General features: G+C 40.9%; 1 protein-coding gene across 3 annotated transcripts; it reads left to right on the top strand.

The window, feature by feature from the left end:
• The first annotated feature begins 4399 nt into the window (after positions 1 to 4399).
• On the top strand, positions 4400 to 24791 carry C9orf72 (C9orf72-SMCR8 complex subunit). Of its 3 annotated transcripts, none has more exons than XM_084834633.1 (12): positions 4496 to 4686; positions 5462 to 5570; positions 7440 to 7916; positions 11880 to 11939; positions 12709 to 12804; positions 13939 to 14003; positions 15185 to 15257; positions 16365 to 16481; positions 18132 to 18367; positions 19996 to 20053; positions 21432 to 21541; positions 21634 to 24791. In XM_084834633.1, exons 3-12 carry the CDS (start codon positions 7473 to 7475, stop codon positions 21818 to 21820), a joined length of 1446 nt encoding a protein of 481 aa, XP_084690759.1. In that variant the 5' UTR covers positions 4496 to 4686; positions 5462 to 5570; positions 7440 to 7472; the 3' UTR covers positions 21821 to 24791. The 3 variants fall into 3 exon arrangements, with proteins under 3 accessions (XP_084690758.1, XP_084690759.1, XP_084690760.1); XM_084834634.1 differs by having other exon boundaries at positions 4502 to 4628; XM_084834632.1 differs by lacking the exon at positions 5462 to 5570 and having other exon boundaries at positions 4400 to 4503.
• The last annotated feature ends 222 nt before the right edge of the window (positions 24792 to 25013 follow it).

The following is a 25013-nucleotide window of genomic DNA, read 5'->3' as shown; positions in this document are numbered from 1 at the left end:
TTTGAGACCGCCACCATTAGAGGTGTGTTTAGTGGCAACACAAGAGAGGGCCTTTTTGGTGGCTGCTCCCAGACTGTGGAACTCCTTCCCAAGGGATGCTAAGTTTGCTCCCTCTTTGCTATCCATCTGCTGGCAAGCAAAGGCTGCGCTATTCAAGAAAGCCTTTAGCCTGTAAGGGGGCCTGTGGGTTGGGTACTGTCTCTATTCTGTAGTTGTTATGGTTTTATTGTGTTTTAATGTGTTTTATTGTTTTAATCTGTTTTAAATTGTCTTTGTAAACCACCTTCATTGCCATTTTTTGGTAGAAAGGCAGGGTATAAATCAAATAAATAAATGCCTTGCAACCCAAAAACCTGCAGAAGCGTGTTTCCCAGGCAGTTTGTGCTTTAAGATAAATCAGAGGAGGCTCTTCTACAGTGCCCTTCATACATTATGTGATAAGGAAAGAGCCTTCTCTGTTGTGGCACTCTGGTTAAGGAACACCTCTCCATGGAGGTGAAACTGGCATTGGCTATATAGGTGCCAGGTCAAAACCTCTCTCTTTTCCAGGCATTTTAAACATGTTTCTTAAACTGGTTGATGTGAGCTATCCATTTTATGTACTGACTGCCTCTTATTGCTATAGTTGATGCTGTTTTATTGTATATTATATTAAGATTTTTATTACATTTTGTAAACTGCCCCATTATTGCAAGAAAAACGGCAATATAAAAATATTTTTAATAAATAATTATATGGCCTGCTTATAAAACTGAGCACAAGAAGCCATACCAAGTTTACACAGCAGCACCCTGGAATGCTATAAAAATCCAGAATTCTCTATAATAACCTTCTGACCAACATTACAAGTCTCTAAATGTCTCTGTTCTTCATTTTTTCCCCTCCGCGGCGCATATCTTCCTCCAGGAAAACCCCTCTCAGCTCTGCTTCTTCAAGGCAGATAGGTGTAGATTCCAAGGTAGCTATCTCTCAAAACTGTCTGCTGTGATTTGCTGTGCTGTTTGCTTACTGAGAGAACTAGTTTGGATAACAGGGCAGTAAGGGTGTAACAATACATATCATTGTGATTGCCAAAGATGATTTAGGAATGGCAGGCTTCAGCTGTACAGGCAGGGGCAGGGGAACTGGAAAATTGCTTCTTGCTTGAAGAGGATTATTTTAATATTTTAATTTATTTTAATGTATTTATTTTAATTAAAGACAAAACTCTTCTGTCTATGCTAGTAGCCAGAGATCAAATCACCAAGTTATCAACTGCCCAGAAAAAAAAATCCTAGCCAGCTTGTCCTTTTAACGGCCTGATCTACAGAAGTCAACAATGAGGCATTTCACAACATGAAGATAAACAACATCACATGTTCATGTCTGCCAATCAAGTAACTATTAAAAGCCCAGTAACAGTGGCTGATTTAAAAGCTGGCAATCCTGTCAATTAGATATTTCCCATAAACAAGCTGTCAGGTCTTTTCTTCCTCATTTGCCTATAACTTCCTTTATTTCAAGTTTTGAGATGAGAAACTGCATACAAAACCAACAATTTCCAGAAGGATAGCTGTGTTAGTATGTTGCAGTCTTGTGGTACCTTTAATACCCTTCATGGACCCAGTCAAATAAAGTGGACCGGGTCCACAAACACAAATGCCATAATAAATTTGTTAGTCTTTAAAGTGCCACATGATGCTTGGTTGTTTTTGCTGCACACTTGAATGAAATGTTTCTTTATGGTTGCTTTGTCTGGGCTGTGGGCACAGCCTCAATTAAACTTTCTTCTTTAATTTTGTTCATCCTTTAATTAAGTTTTACATGACTTGCCCAACTTACATTTGCTGCCAGCTGTATTTTTTGCTTTAAAATAAGATGCTTACATAGCAATCTGCCAACATTGCCATACAGTCTGTACTAACCATACCTGGCTATATATCTATCACTAGCTTTGTAAGATCATGCCATGACCCTCCTCTTGTTTTCATTAAACACCCACACACAAAACAGCTCCATGGAAAGATGCAAAAGCGGAACAGAAGAGATCAGAAGCATCATATCTTAAATAGAATGTTGTTTGGGTACTGTTAAAATTATTTCCAATTCCCTTTATAGTAATTTTTACCATTAGTAAATATGTTTGGTTTTTGTTTACAATGTTTGTCTTGAATATTATTTCAGCTTATCAAAATTAAATTACCAAAAGCTTGTGAAAGTATCAGCTTATTTTGCGCCTCCCTGGCTTGTCTCCATTTTCTGTCACTGAGCAAAATTATTGAAATACTTTGCATAATTGAATTATTTGACCACTCTGACTCCTCCTGTTATCACATCAGTATTATAACTAGGGTTTTCTCTGAGTAGTAATTGGGCAAGATAAAGCTGTAATACTATGCGCACATAGCTGTGAATCAACCAACTAAAGAGGGACTTGCTTCAGAGTAGGCTTGCTATGTTTAAGGACACAGTTCTATGGGTTGCACTCTAGCAAGATGGAAGCCTCTGAACTCGGAGGCTTCCATATATCCAACACTCTGCTGAGCTGAAGCTGGCAGGACATGAGGTGTGACTGAAGCCATCTTGGCCACCCTGTCCTCTGATTAGTGTGGTTTTTGCTAGACAGGCATTTTTGCCTGTCTAGCAAAAGCATTTCAGAAGGGGAGGGAAGGAGGCTGGAAGAGACTGATATCCTGGCCTCTCCAGTTTCCTGCCCGCCCCGCCCACTGGAATGCCCCTCCCTGAGGTCCATTTTCCAACCTCAGAGACCAGATGGCACAGTTCTTTCCATGCCAACTGCAAGGGGGGAAGGGGGGGATCTCTAAATGATTAATAGGCAATGCAAGTATCTATAAAACCTGCACTTGACAAAAACTGTCTTAAAATAGACAGTCCCCCTTCTCCACACAGACAGGAGAAATGCCTCTTTTAATTATGCCTGCTATTACACAGGTGCACATCACCTAAAAACAAAGTTGGCACACGTCTTGTCTCAGAACCATCATTTGTTTGTTGTTGTTGTTGTTCAATCGTTCAGTTGCAAATTCAATTGATTTAACTCAGCACCGGCCCTACCATTAGGCAGAATGAGGTGGCCACCTGAATTTGGGTGTCATGAAAGTGTATCCTACCTTACACAGGGCAGTCCTCTATATGAAGGGCTGCTCAGTCCAAGTCCAATTTAGACATGAAAGAGCCCCACCAGAGAAGGGAGAGCAGGAACCCTGAAGCAGCCCATCAACAGCACCTGCACCAGGCAACACCAGTCACCCGGTCACAGTCTTCCTCGCTATGGTAAAATATATTGCATTTCTTTGTAAATTATAGTCATTATTTTTAAATTTGCATCGATGCATACAAACTAGGAAATGCACATCTGTGTCCTCTTTTTTGTTAACGCTTAAGTGGCCACCCTACATGAAAGGACAGCAAATTCTTAGTTTATTTATTTACTTTTATTGCTGTTTTACTCCGAGTTGGAAATACTTGTGGGAATTTCTGCCTCAGCTTGCTGCGCTGGGCGTCCCACGACTATAACATTTCTTCGACTCCGCTCAAGCAGACGGGGTTCGAAAGAAAGCAGACCCCTCCTCCCGTAAGTAACAGAAAGGACGCGCCTGCGCGTTCTTCGCACGCTTGCCGACCGTCGAAACACCGTCAGGCTTAAAGGGGAGCACTCTCAATGGTTTTCTAGAGAGACTTCCGGGTCCCTGTTGTGGAGGCCTTTAGGGTCCTCCATGTGCGGGGGCATGGCTGCTGGAAGTGGTATTAATGCCCTTGCTGGATTAATTCTGTTTTAAAATTCCTATCTGTGCGCTCGTGTCGCGGATTATAAACCACCCAGAGAACTTTCGTTATTGGAAGGTATATCAATTTTTAAAGTAGATTAGTAGATTAGTAGATTAGTAGATTTTAAAGTAGATTAGTAGATTAGAGAAGTGCAATTATTTCAAAGGAAAACAGGGTCTGAGGCTCCCCTCCTGAATGTAAAATCCAGGCGATATGCAGAAATCCAACAGCTGCACCGCGCCCTATCATGCCAGTCCTATCTGTCGTGTCACCAGGCTTTTCAAGGCACAGCAGCCCTGCCTGAAGAAGGGTGTTGCGGGTGGGGGGGACACACACTATGCCTTCTGGGAAAACGAATATCCTTGCCTATTCTTTTTCTTAATTGAAGAGCGGGTGTGATTCAGAGCAGCGGGAGGGGACCTTTAATAACGGTGCCTGTTGCTTGAGGTTCTCATTGGGACGCCTCTGCCGCTCTCTCGCCCGCTTGAGGAGAAAAGGGGCAATCACTGCCAGTGGGAAACCTGAAGTGAGCGGTGAGGGGAACTGGGTCTCTTTCTCTCCCTCGCTCCGGCCCCCCGCCCGGCCCTTCCCTTTTTCTCATAAGAACGCAGGGGCAAATCTCTGCGAAGAGTAGAACGCAGGGCAACGCGCATGCGCAGTGGCGCGCTCCCTGTGTCCAACGGCGGGGCGGGCTCAGCTTGTCCTTGGCGCTCGGCCCGGCGGCTGCGCGCACAGGTGAGGCAGGAGGGAGACGCTTCGGGGGCGGCGTGGGCCCGAAGGGGCTCGCGCGTTTCCGTTGGCACCTGCGGGGGAGCGAGGCCGGTTACCTCGACCAGCCGCGCGGGTTTGGGCTGCCCTATGTGGGTACTGTAGGCCCCGCTCTCAAGGCGCTTTAGTCCACAGGGGCTGGATGGCGAGGTATACGCGCCAGGTGTAGGTAGCCGTGCTGGTCCCGTGGAGTGGGGTGCCACCCGAAGGAGCCCATTCGGGTTTCCACCACCACCACCCTTGGGGGCCTGCTGAAACGTCCCAAAGTTGTGAGCAAGCTTTCGAGTTTTCCGGAGCTCTTCTTCAGCCTTCCCTCACTTGGTGCCCTCCAGATGTTTTGGACTACCAATCCCATCAGCTCCAGCCTGCATGGCTGATGCTCAGGAGTACTGGGAGCTGTAGCGCAGAAGCATCTGGAGGGAACAAGTTGGGGGAGGTTGACCTACACTGCGTGGGATGCTGCATGTCTGTATTTACTCGCTTTTGTAACCCTCTCCCTTTGGAACAAATCCATATTTCAGAGTTGGCACCTTGTTCCTGGGAGCCCTTCTGTTTTAACACCAGGGTGTTGTAGTCCAAAACATCTAGAGGACACCAGGTTGGACTAGAAGATGGTGGGGGAGGAGAGAGGGAAATATATTTCAGGGCATAACGGAAAAGCAACAAAACCTACAGCTTGTCGCATTCTTAAAAGGGCTTGAGGTGGTGTTGTGCAGGCTTAACTAGGTTGATTGGACGAAGTACAAAATAAATTTCGAGTTGCACCAAACGGTATGGGGCCAAAGAAGACATGGCAGTTTCCCCTTCTAAGATATAAATGCCACCAATAATTTGGATCCACGTCTGGTGCTAACTGGGACATATGGGCCCCCTGTAAGGCAGAGAAGAGTAGTCTCCCTCTTAAACATAAAAATGTATGTTTCAGATGCCTAGCTTGCTTCTGCCCCTCTTAAAAGCGGATTTGGAGGATGAAGATCTAGGACTTTGCCCTGAATGTTCATGGCAATTTTAATTTTGAGATTCCAGTTTCCAAGGTATATGGTACATTACAGCATGTTTATAATGATTTGGCCATGCAATCTGAAAATGCAAAGCTAAAATAATTTCAGTGGTCACAGGTGTTAATTGCCAAACAGCACTGCAATAATTTATTAAATCTTTAAACTGTAGTTTTCATAGCTTTTCTTCACATTCAGAATTCCCATTATCTGTAATTCCTACTCTGTTGTTTATATTTATCTCCTAGGTCAAATGAGTTTTATATCTTCATATTTTTACATTTATGGCTGAAGTCCAGTGCAGTCTCATTTCTTGGAAGTAAATGCAATTGATGTGCTTGTTTCAGGTTGATGATTGAGATGCTAGAGTTGTGTACAAATATGGGATTGCTTGTTGCGTAGGTCAAAATCAGAGTTGGGCTGTGAAATGTGTTGAAAAAATGGAACTCCCATTTCATTACGAAACTTCTTCAAAATTGTGTGCCTTCCTCCTCACTTGCAACACAGAAAGCCTAGTGGAGATTCTTTGCTTTTATGCAGAACAGAAAGAGAGCTGGATGAAGATAACTTTAAAACCTTTGACAGGGAGATTGATTTCCATCCATTTCCATCAATGTCTCATGCACTTGCTGGTGGTTAAGATGAAGATCAGCTTAGGGTGCAATCCTATGAGGATAGTTGGCCTCTTCCAAACTCAGAGGTGACCAACTATCCAGTGCAGGGCAGGCGGAGCACAGAGGGGATCTTCTCTTCCGTGCTCCTGCCGCCCTGCATTTGTGGCTAGATGGCTGATTTCAGCTTGGAGGTATGGGGGAGGGGAGAGACCGGCCAGCACATAGGAAACATCATAATGGCACTTCCGCCATCCCCTCTCTGCCCCCTGGAACTCCCCCTTTCCCCCATAGGATTATGCCCTTAAAACAACATTTTTTAAAATTTTTCCTATTATACTGTTTTCTTAATTGGCTCTTGTTGAGATTACAAGCTGGCTTTTTTTTTTTTCAATAGATGAATGATATATAAATAGTTCTTGTGCCTCCACTGATCCATGTTTGAGAGGAAACATTGTACTGTTTGTCTCAGTTATACTGCTGACAGTGCAATCCCATGCATATTTATTCAAAAATAGGTCTCATTTAATTCATTTACTTATTACATTTCTTAGACTCCTTTCTCAGAAAAAGCCTGAAGACGTCTTACAACAGGGATCAAAACATACAAAAATTTAAAACAATTTAAAGCAACAAAAACAATTAACAGTAAAATACCGAGACCTGATAGAATAACTAAATTAAGAAGCCTCATCATATGCCTCGGTTGAGTTTATTCCAGGGAAGTGTACATAGGATTGCACCCTAAGATGCATTCTGAGCCCTTATAAAAATGTTTGCTGAATCTGTTCGTTAAATGTATTTGAGAAATATGCAAGGAGCCATAATGGAGTGTAGCTTCTATGTTGCTTCTATGTTGCTGCTTAACAACATATGTACAGCTACACAGTCCAATTCTAAGCATGCTTGCTTGGAACCAAACCCTCCTGCTTCCAAACTTCCTTAGGCCACAGTCCTATGCATGTCTAGACAGAAAAAAGTCCTACAACTACACAGGTCCTACAATGTTGGCTGGGGAATGCTGGGAGTTGTAGGACTTTTTCTGTCTAATCCAATGCATAGGATTTTGCCATTAATTACACTGATGTAGAAGTAGGGTTGCAACTTTATTGATGTTATACTCTTGACATGGAATGTAATGATATTAATGTATGTAATGATGTTAATTGGTGGGAATCAACAGATCAGTTTTACTTGTGCTAAAAATTGCACCTCAGCGTTTATAGTATTGAGATGTTATATCTATATCTTCTCTGCTGTGCTCACTCTTTTACTCTTCATACTCATTTTCTAGGTTTTAGATTTTGGGAATGTGACAGCTGAGGCCATGTCTGCTCTATGTCCTCCTCCTTCTCCTGCTGTTGCCAAGACAGAGATTGCATTGAGTGGAGAGTCACCATTATTGGCTGCTACTTTTGCATACTGGGATAATATTCTTGGACCACGGGTCAGACATATCTGGGCCCCAAAAACAGAACAGCAGCTTCTGAGTGATGGAGAAATAACATTTCTTGCAAATCATACTCTGAATGGAGAAATACTTCGTAATGCAGAGAGCGGAGCAATAGATGTGAAGTTTTTTGTTTTGGCTGAGAAAGGAGTCATTATTGTGTCCTTAATTTTTGATGGGAATTGGAATGGGGACAGAAGTACATATGGACTGTCGATAATACTTCCACAAAGTGAGCTTAGCTTCTACCTTCCCCTTCACAGAGTATGTGTTGACAGGCTGACACACATTATAAGAAAAGGAAGGATATGGATGCATAAGGTAGGCTGCTTCTTCACCGTCACCACTCTTAAGTCTCTTTAAAATAATTAAAACAAAATCGGCTTTTCGTCATGTTTAACATAATAATTGACAACAGATAACAAACCAAACAAAGGGAAGGCAGATTCAAGTTCTTCCCCATCTTACCTTGGGTCTTGGAGTCCTCACAACATCATTCAAACTCAGTACCTTAACATCTAATTATTTCAGGTAACATTCCTAACCAGTTGTTTAAAGAAGGATTATCACAGCGTACAACACAATGCTGTGCATGTTTATTTGGATGTAAGGCCCAGTGTGTTCAGTAGGTCCTCCCATAGGATGGTGGTCTTTAAAATGAAATAAGGTGTGTGTGTTGTTTTACTTGCAAGAAATGTCCTGCAACTTGCATTTTTCTGATCTTCTAGAAAACAGCAAAGACAAGATTCTTCTTTTAGACTGTCTATGTTAAATCTGAATCCTAAGAGATATTTTATTAAACCACAGTGAACTGAAGCTGTATAGCTTATGCCACATCAGTTCAAATCCACTTGTAGCCGAAATGCTTCTAAACATGATGTGCTGTCATTTTGTAAAGCTGCTGTAGTACAGATTGCTTTACTTACGCATGTCTTGATGGATACACTATTAATATGTCCCTCTTTTTATACTCCTGCTCCGGAATATGTAGATTCTCATAACCAATATCAAATGCTGCTTCATGTGAACAAACTCCTGCTGGACTATGTACCATAACAATTTTTCAGTAGTGCATATTTTAATTAAAAGAACACTTCTAAGATTCTGCCCATATAGGAAAAATCATTTTGTTATACACCCACCCCGCAAATGTACAGCTCCCATTTTTTACCTGAATTAATTATTTCTGTCGAAGTGTTAGGGTAGGATTACATGTTGCCTCAGAAAACAGATTCAAGCACATCTGTTTGCCAAGGTAATGTGAATGCAGTGGAGATGGCATTTGTAGTGGACAATTGGCAGAAGGAAGGGCTTTACTTAAGTGAAGCTAACTTCTGATTTTGAAGTCTGGAGAAAAACAATTCAAGGGGAAGGAATTTGCATGGTACAAGCAGTGGATGAGAGCATACATCTCCTACCATTTTGTTCCTGATGTTTAGCCCTTAGTCATCAGCATATAACAAATAACTTTTTTTTGCTTTGAACACCCATGCCTAACATTTGAAAGCTTGTGTCCTTGATATTGTGCCAACTAGCTTTTAAATCTTGTGCTAATGGTTTTTATGCTGACTGCAAGCTACCTTGTGGTACTGCCCTTAAGGCCCAAAAAAGTGGGGTTAACATCTCAAATAAAAAAAAGTTCTCTTAAAATACAGAAGGCAACTAATTGATGCTGGCTAGAAATAAGGAATAATCTGCACTTGAGTGTTATGTTCTTTCTGCTGTAGCGACTGCCAGGCTTCTTCACAACTGTGCCACAAGCCAAGGGCAAAGTATGGGAGACTGTCATTCTGATAGACGCTATAATATTAATATAGGCCACCTATGCCTTCATATACTTTTCGTTCTAATCTACCGAGCTTAGATTAGCAAGCACCATTGTGATGTGGGAGAGGCATACAGGAGGTAGACCTGATGCGACCATAACCATCCCACAGGCTCTCCAAGTCCAGTCCAGACATATTTCACACTCCTGCTGCCCACACAGCTCTTGCCGCAAATTGGCATCCACATCCTAATGTAGATATTTAAATAGCCAGAATTATCACTTCAAACCCCCAAAGTTGTTTAATATTTGAACGTGTAATTGTTATCTTCTGTAAGCATTTGCAATATGTTCCTTTGCTGTATTCTTTATCCTTCACACTCAGCTTCAATGAAACAAGACATTAAGGGCACAATCCTATGCATGTTTAGACAGAAAATAGTCCTACAACTCCCAGTATCCCACAGCCAGCCATGCCTAGTGATAATAAGTAATCTAGAAAAATGCCAGCGTTCCTGTTCACAGTATGTGTTCTTCTTACTTATAAAATGTATATACCACTTTTCCATAAAATGCTCTAGCGGTGAAGTCCATGTTGTTGCTTTCCTACTGCTTAAGGCTTTTAATGCAAAAATGACATTACTTCATATTTTTGTTTTGCTCTTTACCAAGGATCACATAAGTACAAAATAGTAGAAAAATAGTATAAATGATAGTATCCTTTACAAGTCAAGTAAATCATTACAGACATTTCTAGTAAGCTGTTGCCTGCTGAAAAATAAAGTAGGTAGGAAAAGTAGGGAGCAGGTCTCTTTGACACCAGCCTCGCCTCTAAACACATGAAATCATATAAGCATATAGCATAGGAATCTATAATGCAAATGTCTTTGATGCTCCACTTTCTGGTTTAATAGACAGTAAAAAAAATCACCATTGTTATATTTAGCAATATGTCCCAGCATTAAGGCTACAAAGCAAAAAAAAAAAAAATACCTGTTCAATTTTTAAAAAATGCTGTTTATGTAAGAGTACAGCAGTGCCTGATGGGTGCCATAGGGTGCAATCCTATGCATGTTCAGAGAAAAGGCCTACAACTCCCAGCATTCCACAGCTTGCGAGGCTGGCTGGGGAATGCTGGGATTTGTAGGTCTTTTCTCTGTCTAAACATGCATAGGATTGTGCCCTTAAAATATTAAGTCTTACATAGTTATAGTCACATGAGGACTTAGAATTGCATAGCAATGTTTAGTGCATTCATGTAGACAAGTAACTACTTAGGTTACGAGTTGTTAAAAATGGGCATGCGAATGCTGTATGTATAGAATCTGAAGTGTTTCACACAGAAAACGCAAAATAACAGGTTCAAATGGGAATTGCTTATAGTACTTCTGCCTCAGTGACATTGGGACTTCATAAAATAGTAACTGTTTGCCATCAAGCAAGTGACATGTTGATAAAGCCTAATTCAAAACTTTGGGCCCATTTTAACTTCTTGCAATAAGAACTGCTATGGTGTTGCACTGTTGCTGCCATTGATATGCTTGATACTAAACCCTTGTTTTCTGGTGCAGCTTATCTTGCAATCACTGTACTTTTGCTATGAAAAAACCTCTAAGATCCTGTCTGTATTGCTTCATTTCACCAGCTTCAGTTTTACCTAGCAATTGTGTAAATGCACTGTTATAAAACTAAAAACTCTTACATGTGTGAGAGGTATTAAACCATACACTTTGGCCTACAGCACCCTGTAATATCTAGCCAAAAATCTGTTCTTACGCCTGGAATCCAGCTATTGCTGCTGTGGAGTGATTATGGAAGTGGGATGCTGTGCCTTTCTTCCCCACCCATCTTTGCTGCCTTAATCACAGTCTTTGTGTTACTGTATTTGTCCCTTTACTGTCTCGTTCACTGCACAGTCTTCCATACTAGTAAATATGTAGTTCTGTAACCTAATCTATAACAACTTATTATTTTTTTTATAATTCAAATATCTTGAAATGACCAGAATTCTTACTGAATTTTTAGCAGGACCTCATATCTCACCTTTAAAATTCTAAGCCCTGAAATAATTTGGATATTCTTCAGAGTCATTGATATGAAGAACAGTTTAAGGAAATAATCCCCTTAAATTAGTGGGACATTTGTATCCCACTCTTCTACAAGGAGCTCAAGGCAGCATATATGGTGGTATGAATTTTTTCCCTCACAATGACTAAAAACATTCAACTCAGTGAACTAGGAAAGGCTGAAAAAATCAGTGGGCTGAGGCAGCCCACTGAGTTTCATGGCTGTGCCGGGATCTAAACACAATTCTCCCTGTCCACTTCACCACTCAGGCTCTCCTGTTAAGTGTGTTTAGAATAGGATGTGAATCTGTTTTGACTGAACTACTTCAACTTAATTGGGTTGTGGATCTGATATCTCTTCATAAATGCAAGCCGTGTTGTGTGTATGAAAAAGTGCACACAAGTACTAGAATCTTAAATTTTTATGTGTATGAAAATTGATTTCTTCCTTAGGAAAGGCAAGAATATTTCCAGAAAGCTGCCATGGAAGGCACAGAGAGAATGGAAGATCAGGTAAGATTGAAGCATGTAGCAAAACACTGGGTACAAGTTAAGCACTTACGTCCCCACTAATTTCCAGGAAAAAACTAAGAACTTGCTTGCTGCTTTCCCATTGGCTCATACCCACCTATAGATGTTGCTACTGCTGATTCTTCTGGGTATCCTGGCAATTTTGTATAAGAAAACAGTGAAAATGTGCTAGAAACTCTGACCAAATGGGGAAAAAAATCTCTCTTCTCCTTCCCCAAACCTCTCCTCCCCCATGTCATTTTGGAGCACAGTAGAAATCTGAGTAGTATTATATTCTCATTGTGCAGAAACCATTTAGATGAATTATGAGTGTTTTTAAAGGTGGTTGTTTCATGAGATTGACTAGACTGCCAACCTCCTGTCAAAATTGAAGTTTTTACTGGGTAATTTATCTATCTGTCAGGCAAAAGAACTGATAGTGCAGACCTTGAGCTATATTGAGCTGGGTGAGCGTTTGTTGTAGATGATACCGGGAGAAACAGTAATTAATAAGGTCATTAATCTTACAACTGCCTTGTTCCAGGCAATTCAGCTTTATTGAATAGTCTGGCATAAAGGCTTATTAATTCAGTTTCAAAATCATATCTTTGGTTTATTTTCTTATTTTTCTGTTGGTTATGTTGAAAATTAGTCCTTGATTATTTCCCTGGTATTCCTCTTTTTCTCTTTAAAAATTGTTCATTCTTTTCATGTTCTGTTCTTGAAGTGCACGCTCTGCGTTTTATTTCATAAAACCTTATTTATTGCACAGGGCCAAAGCATCATTCCAATGCTGACGGGGGAAGTTATTCCAGTAATGGAACTCCTTTCATCTATGAAATCACACAGTGTTCCAGAAGAAATAGATGTAAGTCCTTATGTTAGCTGCATCATGACAAGAAGCAGCTCTTCCATTCTTTTCTGTTTTTTAACGACCTTTGGTAAAATAGATTACAGATCTTTTGCTTCTAGCTTTTTGGCAGTGCAGAGTTAATGCCAACACATGTCTCGTAAACATATCTCTAGCACTGATTTTAAAACTGTACTTGACTGAATTGCTTGTCATCTGTGTGAAGCTTTAAAAATGCAAAGATTTATCAAAAGTGAGATTCATGATAAAAGGGTAAAATGTTAAATCTAGAGAGAGTCCAAAGGTAAGATCTTCAGGATGTTGGAGTATCTTCTACCAGGTTACTCAGGTATCAGCAAAATAAACACAGTGATACAGATATGGGTTTGAAGCTTATAAAGATGGATAAAGTTAGATTAAAAAACGCACGCAAAAATTCTCTGCACCTGTTCTCACTTAGTTCCTTGCAGACTTTAATCAGAGAGTGAATGTTAGAGTAGTGCTCTGCTCCATCTTTGATATTAAGTCACCCCACTTGCTTTATCCAGAGTGAAGGCTTATGTCTGTTCTATCTTTAACCACAATTAATAAGCTAACTAGGATGTGCTCACAAGTTAGGGCAGCCTTCTCTGACCTGGTGCCCTCCAGATGTTTTGGACTTCAATTCCCATCTGCCCCAACCAGCATGGCCAATGATCAGGAATGCTGGGCGTTGTAACCCAGAACATCTGGAGGGCATCATGTTGGAGAAGGCTGAGCCAGGGTTTGAAGTATCACCTAGAGGACAAGGTTGATAGGTGACTAATAAATGTAAATCATAAACTGACCAGGGCTTGAAGCTGTTTTCAAACCTTGGCCAGTAGCTAACCCTGATGAACAGTAACCATGGTAGGAGTGGAGAAATTAAGCATATAATCCCATGACACTCTCCCACTTGCTTGAACAATGGTTAAGTATGGAACTTGTTGTGTCCTCTTAGGCTCCTGGAAGATAAGGGTGTAAAAGAAGTCTGACTGCATATTTTTTATCTGTATGACTTTAATTTTTACATTAAAAATCTTTGGACAATTTGTAATTTATAACGTTTTCATGTGGTGATGCTCATCATAACCTAATTCTCCCCCCCCCCCACTTGTATTCATCATATTCCAGATAAGTGATACAATGCTTAGTGATGATGATATCGGAGACAGCTGTCATGAAGGTTTCCTCCTTAAGTATGATTAATTTTTACTATGCTTTTGAGAAAGTCCTTTTTAAAGCTGAAGTTTGGGAATGGCCTGGGGAGATAGGTGGCTTGTTTGGGGGAAAAAGTGACAGGTCAGAAAAGGGGGATGCTCAATAGAAGTAGGTGTACCTAAAGTGGGGGGACACAATATTGCCCACTTAGCAAGGTGATCCTCTCAGTTTTAAGTGGAGGACTGAGGGTGAAGGAAGGGGAACAATCCATGGTGAGCCCCATTGTCTGTCCCATGGTAGCTTATTTGCAGGGTGGGTTGTCATGTCATGTGAACACAGCCAGTGTAAGTTTACAGAAAATGTCAGGTCTTAAGGCAATAGTTGAGGCATGGATTATGTCACTGAATTGAAAAGGACTGAGCTTCCTGCTTCCCCACCCCACCCTAGACACCTGCTTTCTAGGTAAAAAGTTACTTTCCTGACATCAAAAGCTAGAATTTGACTAATGGCATCTGTGATATCTTGGGTTTGCAGTAGGGCAAAGTAGGGTTGGGTAGGCCAATGCTACTACTAGAAAGAAGAGTACTTTTTCATTCTGTCATTATATTAATAACTGCATTCTGTGTATATCTATCGGCATTCATATAACCCTATCAAAGGAAAAAGACATTTTCTTTAAAAGTTTGGTTTTGATCCCATTTTCATTGATGGAGGCCTATCAGCCAAAGCCTACCAACAAGACTTGTACTAGATTTATCTAGGCCCATCTCCAGGAATCAGGCAAGTCATTTTGTTAACACTGCTTTCTCCCAAATATTACACCTTTCATAAATTGGAAGCTTTTTCACCCTTGTCAACAAGTTGAAAGTTCAGACTACATAGCAAATGAAATGTTATTTGTGGAAATTCACATGCATGTGTAAGAGTCACTTCAGATAATTGCAATTTTATAGAGGCTCATATTTTTGGTGTAATTCTATTGTTTTGTTTTGAATTTTTTTGTCTCCAGTCACCAAGTTTAGATTTGTAGTAATTTAATTTCAGATGGCTGAGATAGCCCTGTAGTTTTGGCTCTTGGGATTTGATTTTAGTCCAGACCATCTATCAAATTTGGAAATGTTAATATCAATAAAAAGACTATTACAAATCTGTACAAGTTTTTTTAGTTCCCTCATGTACAACTCTTCTGAAATATTTATAACATGTGTTTAATTTGCAGAGCCATCAGCTCACACCTGCAGACGTGTGGTTGTTCAGTCATTGTAGGAAGCAGCCCAGAAAAAGTTAATAAGGTAAGTATCTTTAATTGGTTATGAAAACAACCAGTGAGCAGGGTGACCAATGTGTTACCTAAAGTCATGGAACTGGCAGTTAAGTCATTTGATTTCTTCTATTGCTTTTAGGTATATCAAATGCTGGGGTGGAAACTGGCCAGAATTGCCAGCGGGGTGGGTTGACAGCTATAAATTTCACTACTGTGATATTGGGGGCAAGATCATAATACAAAATTAAACAAACTGCAGGTTTTTGCTTCATTGAAGTACAGTTAATGAATAAACTCTGGTCTGAACAAACCACAGTTTCTCATATTGGACAAAATGGGAAATGTTGGTTGCAAACTCTGGGTTGTATTCAGTGGGCTCTGTCCAATGTTAGTCTGACTTAAGGCCCATTAATTTCAGTAAGTCTGCTCTAAGTAGGACTAACATTGGATACAACCATCTGAATGGAAGCTTCTTGTTTTCTTCTCCCTTTCCATGTAAAGAAAATGCTGTGGTTTGTCTTTATGTCTGAACTGGGACTGTATGTTTCCTTCTGTTGTAATGTTACAGCGGAGTGTAACAGTCAGACTCTTCTTTTTTAAAAAATGCAGACTTTAAAAAATGGGTATCCAACGATGTCACATTGCATTAATGCAAGTTACATTGTGCTAGCACAAGGGATCGCCAGCACAACACCAATAACTTTACCTTGCGCAGTGGGATTCTCTGGAAAACCTGCAAGCTAACTCTATTGGCATTGTGCTAGAGGCCCCTTATGGTAGCAAAATGTAATTTGTGTTAAGACAATAACAGTGTTGGATACTGCCCGTTGTCTTAAAATGGCACTGTGGTAGACTGTTGATCTCCACTAGTGATGTCATGGACAATAACCTGTAAGTACATATGGCAGTCCAGTAGCAGTGGATGCATTCATTGGAGGAGATTTTTTTTTCTAGGAGCAGAATATGCAGTTTGCATGCTTAGCAGATGAGGTTTCCCTACAACTGGAAAAGCATTTGGATCCCTGTAACAGACAAGATTGATTGCCCAGTTAACTGCAATATCACTGCCGAAATAGCAATTTTTTATCTTTGCTAAATTGCCCTGCCTATTGTACACAGTGCTTTTGTATTACAGATAGTACGGACACTGTGCCTCTTTCTCACTTCAGCAGAACGAAAGTGTTCTCGGCTCTGTAGAAATGAAACTTCCTTCAAGTATGAGTCAGGTCTCTTTGTGCAAGGATTACTCAAGGTAAGGTCCTCAACTAAATTCTGTCAGAGCGAATAAGCTGAGTCCATTTCAAATCAAAAGAAATATTTTTTGTGCTTTTATCAATTTTCTTTTACTAGCATCACTATGTCTGTAACTGCCCTGTTTCTGGCTCTATGTCATATCTAGCAGAATAGAATTTCCCAGAGGTTTTCTTCCACTTTGCATTTTTCCTTTAAAATGCAGGCTTCTACCTAAGTATATTGATAGACAGGCCACCTAACAGGCTTTTTGACAGGGTGAGGAAGTTTTAAGGAGTTTATCCAGCATGACAAACATAGTTTCAGTGCTTATCTGAATTAACACTTTCCAAGTGTGTGAAACCTGCTGGTGTTGCTTTCTTGGGACAGTGTACATCCCTATTTGTTTTACTGCTTTGGAGGAGAAAGGTAAACCATTACCTTTTCTTTCCTCCTCATACCAGGAGCACTTTAATGCAGGGGTCCCCACCCTTTTTGGACCCATGGGTACATTTGGGAATTTGAGGAACTGTTGTGAGCACCACCACAAAATAGCTCCCAAGGAAGACCTGGCTAGTCACGTAATGGCTGCCATGGGGGTCTGGCTAGTCAGATGAGTGAGGTGGGCGGGAGAAAGAAATGGTGAGGCTAGAGGCTGAGAGGGAGGGGAAGATAGCAAGCCAAAGGGGTAGAGGGGAGATACGGCAGTGGGCACTACCACAAAATAGCTCCCGTGCAGGATGTGACTAGGAGGGGAAGAAACTGTGAGGTAAAGAGGTGGGGGGAGAAATAGCGAGGCTAGAGGCTGAGAGTGAAGAGAAACAACAATAAAAGGGTGAGTGGGAGAGAAAGAGCAAGGCTAGGGGCTAGGAAGGGAGCGAAAGAAGACAGCTGGGGACTGGGAAGGGAGAAAAGTAGTGAGGAAAGGTGGAGAGAAATGGCAAGAGCAGAGGGTGGTAGTGGAGAGATAAGCGAGAGCAAAGGGGAAAGGTCTGCAGGGATGGAAAAAGCTTGGGTGTGGCCAGGAAGCAATTTCTTCCTTCTATTCCTGCCCGCTGAACAGCTGATCAGCAGCAGGTTTATTTACTTGAAAATAGGTTGAAATGATTTCAGTGGAACTTCCTTCTGTGTTTTCTATAAGGGCATTTGAAAGCATGATCATGCTGTTTGAATCAAGAACCCAGAACCGAGGATCACCTATTCATGGCTGTCGATGCAGCATGCAGCTCTTTCAATAGCTTGAGAATAGGAAAGCCCTTCTAGTCCAGCTCTTCTATATTTAGCAATGCAGTCCTGTCCTTGTTACTTAGAAGAAAGTCCCACTGTGTCTAACTGAACTTACTCCCACTTTAATGTGCATAGGATTGCAGTCGGAGGGTGCAATCCTAATCCATGTAACTAGAGATCAAAACCCATTGAAAAGTGAAACTTCTGAGTAAACATGCCTCACGTGGAACTGTAAGATCTTGGCTGCTCTCCATACAGAGCACAAACTCAGTGTGACAGCCTCTTTTTTTTAATTGAATGGTCACGTTTGCATATTACTTGCATATTATGACAGCTTTTCCAAACAGATGGTTGAAATTATTATCTGATGGTGTATTTCTTGTAGTTTTTAACTCCTGTAACTTTCGTTTAGTAACTAGGGGACTAATTGTTTTCACTGTGGCAGGATGTGACTGGAAGTTTTGTGTTGCCTTTCCGTCAAGTGATGTATGCTCCGTATCCTACCACACACATAGATGTAGATGTCAACACAGTGAAACAGATGCCTCCATGTCATGAACATATCTACAATCAGCGGCGGTACATGAGGTCTGAGCTAACCGCGTTTTGGAGAGCCACTTCGGAGGAAGAGATAGCTCAGGATACCATTATCCACACGGATGAAAGCTTCACTCCTGACTTGTATGTATTCCTGCAGAGTTTACAAAGAGTGTAAAATCCACGAAACCAGACTTTCCCTGGTGAACATAGCAGCTTTCAGATATATCTTCTACACCCTGATTCTGGCACCCAGCATGGTTTAAATGCAGTATATATGTAGCGCTGGGTCCATTTCGGTCATCCTCTTTCCTTCAGGTATTCTGTCCTGAAATTATCATTAATGTTTGCTAGACTACAGGACTGAATTACCTCAGGAATATTGGAAGCTAGCACCCATTTTTCTCTTTTGTCTGGGTGAGATTCTACCTTTTGAATGGGCATTATTTTGTTTTCCCCAAAGAACTGTAGAATGAGCACTTATTTTTGTTCCCTATGAAACCTAGAATTATTGTACAGATACCATAGACTCTGAAGTATAGACCAGTGGCTCACAACCGGTCCCACCAGTGGGACAAAAAAGTAGTCTAGGTGGGATGGGGTTTTCATAACAATTACTAAGAATTAGCTCTCCCTCAGTACCTATGTCCATTTGCAAGTGTGACGTGCTGTCTCTTGCCAACTCTACCTGCCATGGATTATCCATCTGTGATCTTTTGGCATGCTAGTAGTAACCATTTTAACTAGTAATAGAATTATTATTTTTGTTTGTGTTTTACTCATGGCAATACTTCTAGAAGTTTTATTTGTGTTTACAGTTAACACAGCCAATTGTTGATAATACTCAACAGTAGTATCACAAATTTCAACTACTAATGGAATTATTATTTTTGTTTGTTAGTGTTCTAAAGCCGTAGCAATAAAATTTACTCTCAACAATACTACAGCAATTTCAGTGCCCTTAAAGTTACCATAAATGATAAATATAACAGCAGAATGCCTGGAAATGTATAGATGTCTTTCTCAGAAAAAAAGTGGGCTTTTTTTCCTGTCGTGGTGGGACCCAGGTACTTTGACAGAGTGATTGCTGGGATATAAGACACGAAAAGTTGAGAACCACTGGTACAGAGGGTCAAATTTCTGTTTTCCTTCTCCATGCACTGTTCTAACCTGCCATTTGAGAGACTGGAAATCAAAGTGGTTAACCTGTACAAGACTTGAACACCTTTTGGTTACTAGCAGCAAGAAGTGACCAGCTAGATTTCTGACACAGCTCAGCACTTGGGGCTGGTTTATATGTGTATGGAAATGGAAAGGTTTCTCAACTGTTAGCTTGCAGCTGAATGTTTGAACTGATTCCACTGAAAAACATGGTACTTGAAAAGATAGGAGACATTAAATCTCTCTGGTAGTTGGTCTATGATAGCTCATTCCTACATTCAATCTGTGACTTGATGCCGCAGTTATCAAGTAATGAACATGCATGTGTGAACCAGCCCTCTATTTGTACTTGGTACAATCTAGTGTCATCTTTTATAAGAGTGTTTTTGCTTTAGGTAAGGAATTTTGCAGTTTTGTTTTGCATGACTTTTTTCTTGTCCTACTCTTCCTTTTGTATCACACATGAGAAAAAGTGACTCTTCAGTGTCCTTCAGTGTTTTGTTTTTGAATGCTGCAAGAGATTCACAGTTGTCATCAGGTACTGGTTTAACTTTGTGTTGTACTGAAATGCAACATATTAATTCATGCTTCCTTTGTTTGTATTTTTATAGGAATGTTTTCCAAGATGTCCTGCACCAAGACACACTAGTAAAAGCCTTCCTGAATCAGGTAGCTGATGTTCATTCGAATTAGTTAAAACTGATAAACAATACATAGCATTTTTTTAAAAACTCAAGTAGTTCCTTTTATGAAGCTTTTAAGAAAAGAGTGATTGAAGAGAAGATGCTGTGATGCTAATGAGATTAACCATGTAATGATAGGGCAAAAAAAAAAACACTATTCAGCACCCTAGAGTTAAGTGACAGTGTACTGAGAACATGAGGAAAAGCCAAGTGATGTAGGAATGAAAAAGTGCATTCTTAAGAATGTCATGTAGTTAATAGGTTGATAGTAGTAGCCATCTGCAAACCACTTGTTTCAGTGGCAATGCTGAAGTTAAATAAGAGGCTGAAGTTCAAATCTCACTCAGTATTTTTTCCTTACTACAGGGGTGGGGAACTGGATTGCCCCTTGGACCAGTCTGGCAGGCCAGATGTCGGGGAGTCAGGGGTTCTCCATGCCCACTCCCTGATGTCCATTTTACCTTTCCCTGTGCAGAGAGAGGCACAGAGCATCTCTGTATGGAGGAAGGGTCTTGTCTGGCACTTGGAGGAGTGGCTTCTCCAGGCACTGTCCAAGTTGTGCAGCAGCTTTCCCAGCAGCTCATTATCCTCATTGGGGCTGCGAGCAGCAGTCGAAGGAACTCAGCTGGCATCTGGAGGAGCTACTTCCCCAGGTGCTGGCTGAGTCCCAAGCCTGCTTTACTCGCCCTATGCCTTCACCCATCGGGGAAGGTGTTGGGGAAGAGCTTTGTCTCAAGGCCCTACAGGCCTGATGGGATGGCCTGATGGGTCAGATTTGGACTGTGGGCTGGAGGTTTCCTGTTCCTGGTTTACTATATCATAAGACTTCTGTGCGTGCATGTGTGTTATTTCCATTTATCTTGGTAAAAGCCAGCTCCCAACATTGTCACAATCTTCTAGTGTGACAGAGAAACAATTTGAGATGGAGCTAAGAAGATGGGAGCAGGCTTGATTTTCATTAGCTGGGATCATTGGGAGTAGGTAGCAGGTTTAATCCTCACCTCCAGTGATGTCACTGTGTGTACTTACACTTGCCACCATAAGTGAATAGTTGCCATTCAGTCCTGTAGGTACAAGTGAAGTGCTTGCACTCCTGTGTTGCAGTGAGGGAAAACTTCCCCTTTGGACTCTGGCTGGCCTGCTCTCATTCTGCAGAGATGTACAATGAGTCTGTGTGTGCTTGAGCCTGTAGCATACAGGCTTGCTCTCTGCATGTCCACCTCCCATCATAATGGGTATTTTGCTAGTATATAATTGCCTTTTATGTAGTGATCCATGCAAGGGGACGGGGTCACTTGGAGACTGTCAATAAGTGAGACGCTTGGTGTAATGTAACGTTGAATTTTTTGTGGCAATTTTAACAGGTCTTTCATTTGAAACCTGGATTGTCTCTCAGGAATGTGTTCCTGGCACAGTTTCTCTTAGTCCTTCACAGAAAAGCCTTAACTCTCATCAAATATATAGAAGATGATACGTAAGTATTAAGCTAAAAGGAGCAGCAGGTTAGGTATCTTGGCGCAGTTTTAAATATATACTGTTTAAACACACCTTTTTTCCCACCCACAGGCAAAAAGGCAAAAAGCCTTTTAAATCTCTCCGTAGCTTGAAGATAGACCTGGACTTAACAGCAGAGGGCGATCTTAACATAGTAATGGCTTTAGCTGAGAAGATCAAGCCTGGTTTACATTCATTTCTATTTGGCCGACCTTTCTACACTAGCGTGCAGGAACATGATGTCCTAATGGCATTTTAAAGACATTTTTGATGTGGTTTGGTATAGCTCCACAATGCTTTTCAAAGGTATCCATAAAGGGAATACAATGCTACTCTCCACGAGCTTGTGCTGCTGCCCAGTGCAACTGAATGTGAGGTTACGCTACAGCCTGTAGAAAAAGAAGGAGGCAGTACTATTAGGAGTCTGGGTCATTTTAACTTAGGCATGCATCAGAGGCTCCATTTTGTTTATCAGGAGAGTAAATATTATTGTGGATGGTTTAAATGCTAAGTTAATGGGGTTTTCAAAACCACAATGTGAAGAGGACAATTTTAATGGGTTGTTAAGAGCTCACGATTTATCACGTTTTCTTCTTGTGTGTGGTGTTGGGTGATACGGTGCTTTAGTCCCTTTCCTATTTGGAGGCTGTTGACTACAAAACAAATGCCAAATGTGGTTTTAAGAACACTTCCTGTGTGTTTGGTAACATGAACAGTGTAATCTGTATTTTTTCACGTACCCTTCAAAAATCATCAGAAACCTGACATGTAAGCATACATGAAACAGGCAACTGGGTTCTTAAAGCAGGTAGACTTGGAACTGATCCTGCAGAATGCTGCTGTTAGGGTGAGTCATCATGAATCACATTTCTTTCTGCCCAAGTGCCAAGCTAGGCTATTCTTTTGTTAATTAAGTTGGACCATCATGCATATTGCACAGTTTAATGACTAACACAGTTGTAAATCTTCAAAGCAAACCAAGGAAAACTAGGTTTTATGCTGAAAAGAGCACTTGCCAAGCTTTCTCTGAGCTGTTCAGTAAAAGCCAAATCCCCTAAACCTCCTATACTTTGCGGGATGGGCGGGGAGGGGGAGCTGGTTTTAGGCAAAGTTGGTGGGTAACACAATTAAAGGTGGTAGTGAAAAATTCTGGTTCTCTGAGATGTCAGTCTTCCTCTTCAACTCTAACATATTTGCTTCTTATCTACCTGGATTTGGAAGAGATAAGAATATAGATAATTTGCCTTTTTTCCCACTGCCTTTCATATCTGTACAATACAGAATTCTTATACTGGTTATGGTGTGGAAAACTGCCATCATGTTGCATGTCATCTTGTGCTAGATGTTTCAGTGCATGTTGTTGTCTTTTTAATTTATTTAGAAGTTGTGTTCTTTTTGCCAAATGCAGATACATTTCTTTAAGTGCAATATTTTTGTATTCCTACATATTTTGTGAAATACACTGTTAAAAATACATCTCTAAATCTGACTGGTCACAGCTTTTCCTCTTAAAGCTATTCTTAGCATTCCGTAACATGAATTTTATTTTCTTGGAAACCTGTTAACTGTTGTGATCCAGTAGTTACGACTCGTGTATGTTGGCTTAAATAAGCACATGGAACTCTTAGGAAGGGTTTCCCCTTTAACTTTTGCATCTTGGGAAATTGTGCCAAACTTTCCGTATTAGTAAAATGAGCAGGCCCCTCTCTGCTTGTATAGAGCTCAATACATACATCAGCCTTCCATAGATCTCTGGATTATGGCCTGTAACTCTAATTTCTTAAGATGTGAAGTTACCATGTCAGAACACTAAATGTTATTGCAAAGGGGAGAAACTCTCAAAGTAAACTTAACCCTATGGGGAAAGGACAGAGAAGGGGACTATAGAAGCAGGTAGAGATGCAAGCTCCCTTCTCTTAGTACTGTGTGGAGTAGTGCCATGGGTAAGCAAGAAATAATTTGAAATTATAAGTACATCCCAAAGTGAATAGTTTGAGCACAGCAGTGGTGATTTCATGTATAATCCTGTGGTTTGCGCCCTTGATGATCATAAGCCCCCACACTCGGAGGCTTATGGTCATCTTGTGCAGGGCAGGAGGAGCAGTGGAGGTGAGCTTCCCTTCCCCATCCTTCCACCCTGCATTTTCACTAGATAGGTTTTTTGCCCATCTAGAAACTGTTCCAGAGGGGGAGAAAAGGAGGCTGGAGGAGGCTCAGGATAACTCATCTCCTGGCTTCTCCAGTCCCCTCCCTGTCCACCAAAACACCCAATTCCCCCCTCTCCGAGGTCGCTTTTTCAACCAGCCAGCATGGAGGCCAGCCAGCATGGTTCTTCCATGCCAACTGCAAGGGGAAGGGGGTTCCCACCTCTGATTGCCCCCTGCAAGGTCAGAGCCTCAGATCTGGGAATCTGAAGTATCCTATTGCCCTCAGACACTGTAGGGGGCCCTAGGATTGCTCCCTAATAGTCCTATGTGGCATTGTATTTACAGTGCAGGACATGGAATATAAGGTATTGATTTTTTTAGTTACTGAAGTGATAAATATTGAGGTAATGCTGTCATATGACTAAGGTAATTATATGCTTTTCTGAAAATTATTTTATGATGTGATAGTCCTTGGTGTTTAAAAACAACTTATACAACTGGACACCTATTGTAAATTAGCTCATTTTGGTATTTAAGTCACTGTTCTTTGTTTACACATTCAGTTGTATGCTAAAGTTGAATTTGTCTGGTGTTTGGGGTGGGGTTGAAAGAAACTTAATATCTAATCTCTGTATTCTGGGTCTCTGTATATCTTTCATGCTTCCAGGTCTTTGGATGGCAAGGTGCTTGAAAAAAATAAGTAGAAGTATTGCTGACATAATCTAGTAATGAGACAAACTCTCTTTATTTGCCATTTTCTTAAAATTGCAGAATAGGATGTTAAGGATGGCAAACGGGTTTTAATTTTGCTTTTAGCAGCGGTTTCGATGGCTTTAAATTCTCATGAGTAAGTTCAAGAGATGTTGCCGCAGAGAGACCACATTATTGAATTATATGCCTAATTGTAGCTTGATGCATTTTGACAAATGCCATTGGCATTACTAAACTGAAACTCTATTGTTGACTGAAACACATCATAGTGTCAATTTTTTTCACTATGGAATGTCTAAATATTAACCTTGCTCCAAGTTTTAATGCACTTTTGTTATGCATGCACAATATAATAAAAGATCAATAATTCGATATCATGTGTTGCACATCTTATTGCTTAGGGTAAAATTATGCTATTAAAAACAACATTGTAATGAAATCTTTAGTATTTTTCATTTGCCATAAGCCCTTAACTGCAGTACTGGCCGTTACAAGTAACACCAACGCACTTCCCCTGGCTGCATTAGTGTAATAGGTCCCTATGGAAGGTGCTGTAACTTGTGATGGAAGGGATCACCAGTCCCTCCCCTGTGC

The sequence above is a fragment of the Heloderma suspectum genome, chromosome 2 (assembly GCF_057233095.1).
Source record: "Heloderma suspectum isolate Gila_16-S chromosome 2, 16-S_ref, whole genome shotgun sequence".
In the NCBI taxonomy this organism is placed as follows: Eukaryota; Metazoa; Chordata; class Lepidosauria; order Squamata; family Helodermatidae; genus Heloderma; species Heloderma suspectum.
The sequence above is the reverse complement of the archived record's forward strand: the minus strand, read 5'-3'. Positions and strand labels throughout refer to the sequence as shown.